The 11,168-nt window shown below is 33.2% G+C and overlaps 2 protein-coding genes across 2 annotated transcripts in view; one reads left to right on the forward strand and one right to left on the reverse strand.

Annotated features, from left to right (window-relative positions):
• On the forward strand, nucleotides 6,033-7,700 carry LOC104783942. Its single transcript, XM_010509037.1, has 3 exons — nucleotides 6,033-6,765; nucleotides 6,838-7,286; nucleotides 7,338-7,700. The coding sequence occupies exons 1-3, from the start codon at nucleotides 6,033-6,035 to the stop codon at nucleotides 7,698-7,700; spliced, it is 1,545 nt and encodes a 514-aa protein (XP_010507339.1).
• Nucleotides 8,060-11,168, reverse strand: part of LOC104783943 (uncharacterized protein At3g49140-like) — a 4,559-nt gene continuing 1,450 nt past the window's right edge. The window contains exons 6-11 of the mRNA XM_019244695.1: nucleotides 9,875-10,018; nucleotides 9,595-9,762; nucleotides 9,186-9,458; nucleotides 8,795-8,947; nucleotides 8,591-8,686; nucleotides 8,060-8,464 (exon numbers count right to left, since the gene is read on the reverse strand). Coding sequence (XP_019100240.1) covers nucleotides 8,384-8,464; nucleotides 8,591-8,686; nucleotides 8,795-8,947; nucleotides 9,186-9,458; nucleotides 9,595-9,762; nucleotides 9,875-10,018 — 915 coding nt within the window. The 3' untranslated portion in view covers nucleotides 8,060-8,383. The remainder of the gene's footprint in view (nucleotides 8,465-8,590; nucleotides 8,687-8,794; nucleotides 8,948-9,185; nucleotides 9,459-9,594; nucleotides 9,763-9,874; nucleotides 10,019-11,168) is intronic.

Here is an 11,168-nt window from a genome sequence, read left to right on the forward strand (position 1 = left end):
TTCGATTGCCAATTTTAACATTTTTGGACAATTTAAACCTTTTTGGTGGACAACTTCAGCCTTCATGGACAACTTTAACCATTTTGGTGGACAACAATTTATGCCATAATGCCAAATATGGCATATTTCGTAAGATTGAAAACAATATTACACATTTGAAATCTTTTTAAAAAAATATGGCAGATTTGACAAAAATCCCTAAAAAATTTACACCGCTTAAAATTTATGTTTAAATATCCTTATGAATTAACTATGGAACACACAAGGTTCAAAAGTATGTATAGTTTACATGTAAGTTGTAAAAAATTGTGTAGTTTTGTTTTAGGGTGAATTTCAAATGATATAAAGTTTGTTCGACACATGATTGAGCTGAATATTCTTTGTTGGGGCTTTGAAATTAAACATTTTTGTCAAATATGCCATATGTTTTAAAAAAAGTTTCCAAATGTGTCATATTGTTTTCAATCTTACGAAATGTGTCATATTTGGCATTATGGCATAAATTATTGTCCATCAAAATGAAAACAAAAAGGTTAAAGTTGTCTACGAAGGTTGAAGTTGTCCACCAAGGGCCTGGGGGTTAAAATTGTCCAAAATGTTAAAGTTGGCGACTGACAAGATTCAAATTGTCTAAAAAGATTAAAGTTGTCCACCAAAGAGGTTAAAGTTGTCCACCAAATGTCAAAAATGTTGTCCATCAAATTATATTGTCCACTAGTTGTCATTGATGTGGCACAATTGGAAAGACTTAATCGATTATGGTAGATTTGGAAAGAAAACACTGTTCATGGCACATTTAATAGTTTTCTCTTGAAATTATTACATTTTTCCCACTCAGGTTGGACTCAAATGAATTGTAATTGTAAAGCTTAAATAGGTTCATGTTGTTGTCGTCAAAAATGATACTAATAAAAAAAAAGCAATCATTAACCTAGATCCAGTTATCAGTTCAATTAAAAATTTTAAATAATCTCAAACCTTTACCAGATAATTTTATCAGCTGAATGGAATATTATGACCCAGAAAATTTTGTTCGAGCTTAAAACTACAAAAAAATTATGAAAGTGGGTCATAAGCCACACATATTTTAAATTATATAACTTTTGCCCTATTGAAACCAGATCGCTCTTTTAAACATAATTGATTCTTATAATTCACATTTTTATAGAATTTTTTTAATTTATAATCTTGGCTATCGTAATATGATATATACCAATAGTTTACTAGATTATCCAGGTGAAAATGATAAATGTTTAGAAGTTCAGAGTTTAGAAAAAATTGCTGCTATTATCTTTCATGGTGATGATGAAGTCGAAGAACCAATTTTTGGATGCAATTTGAAAATACAATACCAAAATGTTTTGATGAAATGAGAAACATTAAAGATGAACTTTAACAAAATGCAAGGTCAAAAATAGGCAAACCACTAGANTGGAGCTAAATAGGAGGATTTGGAGCATAATCAAGCATTGAGGCTGAGCTACGAAGTTGGGAGACCAGCTCAAGAGCAAGCATCGATCGATGCTTCATATGTGTCGATCGATGCAGTGTCCACAAGACAAATCGGAAGTTTTCCCACAAGTTTTGAAGATTTACAAAACTGCCCCAAAGTTTTCCATATTTGCATCATTAGTCTCTATTCGTATTTTAGGAATATATATATAGGATTTTTATGGTCATTGTTTAGACCGAAGCTTTAATTTTTCCTGCAACCTTTTGAGAGAGAAATCCCTGAGAGATTTTTAGAGAGCTTTTGGAGAGAAGAATCAAGACTCATTCGAGAGAAGATTCAGAACTCCTTTTCTACTTCTTTTAATATCTTTAATGTTATCTATTTTATTCATGATTTGTGTTTTTACAATTATGTCTGAGTAGATCTGCTTGTTAGGTTTAGAGTTTCTCATTAGGGATTTCATGGATTGTTAGATTGATTAATTGTTTGGATTCATTATCTTTCGTGTTCTTCACCATAGGTTGTTCTTAAAGCTAGACTTTTGATTAGTCATCTGGATTTAGATCTTAGGATTATTGATTGATATGAGAATATAATTGATTTTTCTGACAAAAACCTTTGGTGAGCAAAATTACTTTTTGCAAAGAGATTTTAATTAGTGATTTTGTGAACTTATCTAAACTTGATTTTATTGCTGGTTTTTAACTTGAATTTTGCAAAGAGATTTGGATTTTCGAGTTTTAAAACTTAGATAATATTTGCAGTGAGAACTAATTTATTTTACAATTGTGTTTAGAGTTCAAGAACGGTGCTTAATTATTGAATCCTGCTTACTTAATTAATTGATCTGATTTTCCATGATTTCCTAAGAATTTCCCTAGGCCTAGCGTTTTTAATTCCTAAATTTACAACACTTTTGAATTCTGTTTTGCATTGCTTTTAAATTAATATTTTTGTTTAGCATAATTAAAAGATTATTAAATCTATTGTGTGATCTAGAGTCCTTGTGGATATGATCCCTAAGTATTACAATTGATCTCTTAATTTGAGAGAGTAGCTCAGGCTTAAATTTGAGCATATCAATAATAAAACCACAACTGACGTTCGGCTTAAAAAAACTATCAAATGTGCCATGAACAGTATTCTTTCTTTCCAAATCTGCCATAATCGATTAAGTCTTTTCAAATGTGCCACAGCGATGGGAATTGGCGGACAACTTAAATTGGTGGAAAACACTTTTTACATTTGGTGGACAACTTTAACCTCTTTGGTGGACAACTTTAATTTTTTAAGACAATTTCAACCCCTTCGATTGCCAATTTTAACATTTTTGGACAATTTAAACCTTTTTGGTGGACAACTTCAGCCTTCATGGACAACTTTAACCATTTTGGTGGACAACAATTTATGCCATAATGCCAAATATGGCATATTTCGTAAGATTGAAAACAATATTACACATTTGAAATCTTTTTAAAAAAATATGGCAGATTTGACAAAAATCCCTAAAAAATTTACACCGCTTAAAATTTATGTTTAAATATCCTTATGAATTAACTATGGAACACACAAGGTTCAAAAGTATGTATAGTTTACATGTAAGTTGTAAAAAATTGTGTAGTTTTGTTTTAGGGTGAATTTCAAATGATATAAAGTTTGTTCGACACATGATTGAGCTGAATATTCTTTGTTGGGGCTTTGAAATTAAACATTTTTGTCAAATATGCCATATGTTTTAAAAAAAGTTTCCAAATGTGTCATATTGTTTTCAATCTTACGAAATGTGTCATATTTGGCATTATGGCATAAATTATTGTCCATCAAAATGAAAACAAAAAGGTTAAAGTTGTCTACGAAGGTTGAAGTTGTCCACCAAGGGCCTGGGGGTTAAAATTGTCCAAAATGTTAAAGTTGGCGACTGACAAGATTCAAATTGTCTAAAAAGATTAAAGTTGTCCACCAAAGAGGTTAAAGTTGTCCACCAAATGTCAAAAATGTTGTCCATCAAATTATATTGTCCACTAGTTGTCATTGATGTGGCACAATTGGAAAGACTTAATCGATTATGGTAGATTTGGAAAGAAAACACTGTTCATGGCACATTTAATAGTTTTCTCTTGAAATTATTACATTTTTCCCACTCAGGTTGGACTCAAATGAATTGTAATTGTAAAGCTTAAATAGGTTCATGTTGTTGTCGTCAAAAATGATACTAATAAAAAAAAAGCAATCATTAACCTAGATCCAGTTATCAGTTCAATTAAAAATTTTAAATAATCTCAAACCTTTACCAGATAATTTTATCAGCTGAATGGAATATTATGACCCAGAAAATTTTGTTCGAGCTTAAAACTACAAAAAAATTATGAAAGTGGGTCATAAGCCACACATATTTTAAATTATATAACTTTTGCCCTATTGAAACCAGATCGCTCTTTTAAACATAATTGATTCTTATAATTCACATTTTTATAGAATTTTTTTAATTTATAATCTTGGCTATCGTAATATGATATATACCAATAGTTTACTAGATTATCCAGGTGAAAATGATAAATGTTTAGAAGTTCAGAGTTTAGAAAAAATTGCTGCTATTATCTTTCATGGTGATGATGAAGTCGAAGAACCAATTTTTGGATGCAATTTGAAAATACAATACCAAAATGTTTTGATGAAATGAGAAACATTAAAGATGAACTTTAACAAAATGCAAGGTCAAAAATAGGCAAACCACTAGAGTCACATTTTACTAATTTATATATATATATATATATATATATATATAGATATTATTGATGAGATCATATTTTTACATAGGATTTTAAAAAATATATTATTTTATTAATTTATTGAATTGTGTCATTTTTTATACTGGTCCAACTCGGAACCGAAAAAATTTATTAATTTATAGTAAGTATTAGTTTAGAAAGTATTAATTTATAGAGATGAATTCTACTGTATATTGCTATTATCATCAGGATTTGGGTTTTGTTGAATACCAATTGGTTGTGGAAATTGGAATGGTTCGGTTAACCAGCTATCAAAATTCCGTTTGGGTGGTTCTTTGGAATCGGAATTGCAACGTAAAAATTGTGGTTCGGTCCGGTTGATATGCCTAGACCTAGGTGTGCTGAATATTGAAGGGTAAGAATATCATTGTCATGGTTGGACCCAATTTGATATATGACATATCCCAAAAGATTGAAATGGCAATTTGATAAGTGGCATACAGTAAAACCTCTATAAATTAATAACATTGGGAACATAACATTTTATAAATTTCTAGTGATATTAATTTATTTATAAATTAATATTTATTATTTTATAGTTGAGATTAATAATTATTAATTTATAGATATATTTCAATTGTTTAACTTCTTAAAAACTATTAGTTGAAATAATTTGAGCAAAAGAAGATAGACTTTCGGATGTTATAAATTTTATGGTATTAGAATTGAATTTGTAATATTAAAAAAACAGTATTTACCATAAATTACAAATACTATAAACAATGTCACTTATAACATGACATACATAAATTCAAATTTATGGATAATAATATCAATTGTCTTATTTTAATAGCCTATAAAACTATCAAACTGAAAATGATGTATATCTAGATATTTGAAAAAATTAAAAAGTTAGCTATTTTTATGACATGTTATAGAGTATTTCCTATTATTATAGTTTGAAAATATACATAACAATTGTTTTACAGATGTGAGCTTTTGCAAAAAATCAAAATTTCAAAGCATACATTATTATGGCCCCGATTGGTAACGGTTGTTAATTTTTGGCTGTAGAGACTTTGACTTTAAAATTTAGCTGTAGAGAATTTGGATGTAGTTGCTTTGACTAAATACTTTAACTGTTAAAATATGATTGTTTACCAACAACTTTTAAAGTTGTAGCTATTTTATTATTATTATTATATATTAATAATATAATTTAAATAAATTTAAATTATCTAAGAATTTAATTTATATCGCAATTTAATAACAAGACTAAATTTTATTAATGATAAATTAAAAAATTAAAAATGTATAAGTCAATCAAATATGTGATTTTGTTTGAACATTCTGTTTTTTTTTTTTGGTGATTGATTTTTGATTGTTTTGTATGTTTTTCTTTCATTGAATAGTTATATGAGTAGTCAAAAATCCATTAAACACTAATCAGTGCATTGTTTTGATTTTTGAATATTACTCTCTTACTTATGATGAATTTCATAAACTTTTTTACACCATTATTAAGGATGATGATGAAAAAATAAAAATTATTTTTGAAGGATCGTAAAAGAAAGAGAAAAAAATGAGAATTATTAATTTGTAAAATTATAATATGTAAAATATATACATCAATATTTTTGGAGAAATTTTTAATATAATGAAGAGAAAAAAAGAATATTTTTATAATTGTTTAGTTTTAAAGCATGATTTTTACGTTTTGAAAAAACAAAAAAAAAACAAGGAACAATAAAAGCATGCAAATCAATCACATCGTCCCTGTCGAATCTCTTTCTCTCATAGTAAAAAGTAAATTCCTGGGTTTTTCTATCCCTTTAATCAACCAATTAGAGATGCTGGAGGAGGGTGTGGAGACTGCTGTGATTGATTTGCATGCTTTTGTGGGTGGTCTTGACTGTTTTACTCACATGGACGATGCTGTGCCACCACCTGAACGCCTTATAATGATGATGCAATGGCCAATGCAGCCTCAACTACCTGATGCTTCAGCTATTCATGAGTGTCTAGGCAATGCAGAAACAGATCTACCGCTAAGGATCACACTCAAGGAGCTTGGTATTATTAAGCTCACATCACAGTTTGTGGCGCGGTATGGGAAGCGTTTTCGCCAAGCTTTGATGATGAGAGTGGCTATGAATCCTCTGTTTGAGTTTATGTTTTTTCGCCCTTCTTCCAAGAAGACAATACGTATGAACCTTGAGTTTATGGATCCAACTGAGATCAGGTTCAATATTTTCACTGTGCTTGTTGATGCGTATTCCAGAGTACTAGTGCGTTCCAAAAGGCTGAAGAAGAGTGATGCTTGTACGAGGGCCGTTCTTGAGAACTTTTTTAACTGTCTTCAATTGGAGAGGCTGGAGGATGGAGTTGAGGAGACTGCTTTGATTGATTTGTTTGCTTTTGTGAGTGGTGTTGACTGTTTTGCTCACATGGACGTTGCTGACTATTCTGCTGCCATGCCACCACCTGAACGCCTTTCAGTGATGATGAACCGGTTAACACAACAAACTCAGCCGCCTGATATGCTTTTGCAGCTTCCATTGGGATCTCAGCTTACTAATCACGGTGTTGGTAAACAATATGAATGTATAGGTGATACTTTACGTGCTCCTATTCCAAGAAGCCTAACATTTAGAGTCCCTGCTATGGGGATCACACTCAAGGAGCTTGGTATTATTAAGCTGACAGCGCAGTTTGTGGCGCGGTATAGCTCTGAATTTTCGTGTGCTTTAGAGAAGGTACCATCGTTTGAGTTCTTGGATCCTTCCGATAGCCGTTTCGATTTTTACATGGGGCTGTTTACTGCGCATAGAAAAGTGTTAAAGTCTTCTATCAAGCTGAAGAAGCCTGATGTTTGTATGTTGTCGACCGTGCTTGAGGGTTTTCACCAACGTCTTCAATTATGGGAGATGCACAAGGGAGTGGAGGAGATATCTATGATTGATTTGCATGCTTTTGTGGGTGGGGTTGACTGTTTTGCTCACATGGAAGATAAAGACTATTCTGCTATCATGGATCCACCTGAACGCACTTCGATGATGGTTAACCAGCTAACAAAAATGCAGCCAGCCACTCATCATGAGTGTGTAGGTGATGACGCACAACCTGATCAGGACGCTCAATCCTCAAGGGAGCAGCGTTTAAGACGTGGATATGATTTTCCATATGCATTTGGTGGTTGGATCACACTCAAGGAGCTTGGTATTATGAAGTTCACAGCTCTGTATGTGGCGCGTTATGGGATGCATTTTTGTCACGATTTGATGAAGGAAGTGGTTATGAAACCTCAGTTTAAGTTTATGGAGCCAACTAATAGCATGTTCAGTTTATATAGTGTGATTGTTGATGCGTATTCAAGAGTATTAGAGCCTTCTGATGATGCTTGTACGACGACTGTTCTTGAGGATTTTTTCTGCCGTCTTAGATTGGAGAAGCTGGAGGTGGAGGAGGAAGAAGCTATGATTGATTTGCATGCATTCTGCTTTAATGCCACCACCTGATCTCCCTTCAGTTATCATGAACGGGATACCTGGAATACAGAAGAGGAAAACAACGGTTTCAAGTGAGCGCCTTCCACTGGATGGTAAGTTTGCAGACCCTTCAATGGGGATGATGCCACGACCCGAGGAACCAGAGGCAAAGAGACAAAAGCTTGACGACAACACACAAAAATAGTGTGAAATAATATAGAACTTTTAAATTTTTACCTAATTCAATTGCCGTAAGTTACATGTTTGTTCTAGACAAAATCTTAAAACGTTGTAAATCGAGGGTAGAAAGGGATTTAGGATTGTTTCCACTTTAACCTCTCTTGCATATTGTTTCTTCCATATGCTTTGTCATCTTTGATAGAGCTAAAGAAAGCAAAATTGAGGTCCTGTTAGAGGGGATTTTGGCATGAGCAAGCATCTTTCTAAAGAATGGGTTGAAACTTCAATGCTCAACTTGTGCAGAGTAACCCACAAACTTGAAACCAATTTAAAACAAAACTACAGCGTTCAAAAATCAATTGAAAAATCGCTCCATGCCACAGATTTATTCTTGGGCTACATCTCCAAGAACTTGTTCATGTTTGTTCCATAAACCTACGCATTGCTTTGTTTGGAGTTTGGTTCATAGAACTGTTTTCTCTGGCGCAGCTTGACAGAAAACTACCACAGCATCAATACTCCTTCTGACTTGTTCACTTCGGTTGCTTAGACGGGTGTGTAGTTGGGAATAATAGTTCTCTAATTTGTCCTTCTGCGTTGTCTTCTGATGTTGCCTGCACGAGTTTCGATTGGCATGTAATGTTATAACATGATCAATTACTCTGTTAATACACAGTTATCTTTAGATAACATAAATCAGAAACAAGATTTTAGAATATCAAAGTAGAGAACTAATTTACCCTTGTCGAGAATGCAAACCGCAATGATTCAATTTTAGCTCCTGCGCAAAGCCTGAGGTCAAAACCCAAGGAATCTATCTCAATCAACTTCACTTCCTGCAAAATAAATAATTTAGTTCGTAACACAACCTGAACCTACAGAAATTTCCTGTTGAATTTCAGTTCGTAACTAGAGCTTCTAGAGTTAAGTTGCAGTTAATTTACCTCTGCTTGAACACCGTTATGTCTCCAACATAGAGATTTTAGGGCTTCAGTTAGTTTATCACCAGATTCTTCTAAACGGCTTATGATTGCAGCTGATGCATGAGCAATAGCATCAGGTTGTGCTTTTCTGACATCTTCCACCTCAACTTCAGTCTGTTCCCAAAAGTTAAATGACGCTAGTAAGCATAAGCTTGCAACAAAAAGAAGAATCTAGATAAGAAGTGAAACTTGAAAACGAGAACCATGAGACTAGTGGAATATGAAACAAAGCAAGAACAAGCGTAACACAGGTTTCCCAGATATGCAACAACGGTTAATATAGAAGAGACAAAACATTTCGCACGAACATGAATAAATTTACATAGCATAATTGAGAAGCTTTATTGCAAACCTGATCCCCTTGTGCTGTAATAAGCTGAATTCGTATCATCTCCAGCTTGTAAAATGCCACCACATTTCTTGGTTTTTCACCCTCCGATGAATCTGCAAGCTTCTCTTCTAAGTTTTCTGCATCCTTGTTTCCGTTCGTACTTGTAGAATTGATGTCAGCAAGTCTCTTTTGGATATCTGAATAATCTTCCACTAAGATATGACTCAAAAGTCCCTGGATAGCAAGGCCAGCTGATGGCTGATCCATCCAATCAACAGGATCATTCGAAGCAACCTAAAGTTGACAAAAACAAATGTGTTAAAAGTTAAACTCAGTCATTCTATTTTAGCCTCAGGAGTTAAAAGGTCTTCCATATCGTTTTTATATAGAATCACAACACATTTTTTAGAATTTGAGACTATAAGTTAACCTCAGTCATTCTCTTTGCAAAGAACATGGGATGACAACTCCTCATTGTTTCCAAATTTGCCCAGTCTCCAAGCGATTCATCGGAATCGGAATCATCGTCATCATCCTCATCATCATCCTCATCATCATCGTCGTCTTCATCTTCATCCTCTAGAACAGCAACCCATTCCTGAAGTCAAGAATATCGTTCCTAGTGAAGCATGCTAAGACATGGCAAAAGTATTCCTCTCATAGAATTCCTTAGTGACTTAATATAAAAGATGAAATAAAAATTGTTAAACCTCCTCATCGTCGTCTTCTCCTGTATCCTCACTGTCATCTTCTCCTTCATTTTCATCATCATCAGTTTCAAAGTCACTATCAGATAGACCCATCAGCTCCATTTCCTTGATCATCTCCATTGTATCAAAACCTACTATTACTTGCTGCAATGCATCCACAACATCTTAAAGATTAGTACAGATTAAGGCAGAGAAAATCCTACAAAGAACAGTATAGTCAGCTATAAAGCCTATAACCAATAGAAACATATTGAAGCTAGAAGGCTGCTTACTGATTCATGTGTGAGCGTTTGGATTTAAAATAATGTTGAATTAACAAAAAAATGAAAAACGTCACAAGATAGCCTTCTAGCTTTAGCTAATAAAACAGAAAAATGAACAGATCTCTCATCCGACAAAGCTTGGATTGGAAACACATACCCCATTTCGCTATACATATAATGTAAGTAGGATATGCATAACATACCACATAATTATTTCCAGAAGTAACAGACTGCATGACATCCTCATCTTCCTTTACTTGAAAGTATAAATCTGCAGAACATTAGGGTAATTCAATTTAAGTTTGACGGTGTTAGGTACATTAGATCATGACAGGGGACTAAGGATGATTAATTTTTCTCTTACTTCCATTCTGATCTGTTATATATGGTATATCAGGCCAGAGAATATTCTCATGAACTCCATCACCAATTGAACCTGTAAGCATCAGGGTTCCTTTATTGTTCACCTGAACAAGACACACTACGGGAAATGTTAGATGCACAAAAAAGGATCATGAACAAAAATAAAGACAGGAAAACAGAAAATGAAGGAACATATTTCCATAAACACATATATGAAGATGAATATTTGAAGCAACCCATAATAAAAGCAAGCAAAACTACTAAACTAACTAACATGTGACCACTACAACAACGCATGTAACATAAGGCATTGGTCCAAACACGTTTTCACAAAAAAAGATAGCTTAATTATGCTGATTGAAAAGACGCAATATAACACCTCAATGATGGTTCTAGTAGTTTCTGCAGGTGAAAGCCTGGAATCTCCGGCATTCTGTGGCAAGGAGGCTCTGATTTCTTCTGAAGGATGATACCTTGATTTGCCAGTTTGCTTTTCTGGATCTGAAGCTGAATCTACGTACTCTGCTGTGGCTTGAATTCGATTCTTCCTTGGGAGTTTTTTTGTTAAATAGTCACCTTTGTACTTCAGAAGTCCACTCCTAGTAAAGTGCATATAAGTCAATTAATTTGTTTTACCACATATATGAATGTGAGAATTTGAAATATCT

This window comes from Camelina sativa, chromosome 4 (genome assembly GCF_000633955.1).
Source record: "Camelina sativa cultivar DH55 chromosome 4, Cs, whole genome shotgun sequence".
Taxonomy (NCBI): domain Eukaryota; kingdom Viridiplantae; phylum Streptophyta; class Magnoliopsida; order Brassicales; family Brassicaceae; genus Camelina; species Camelina sativa.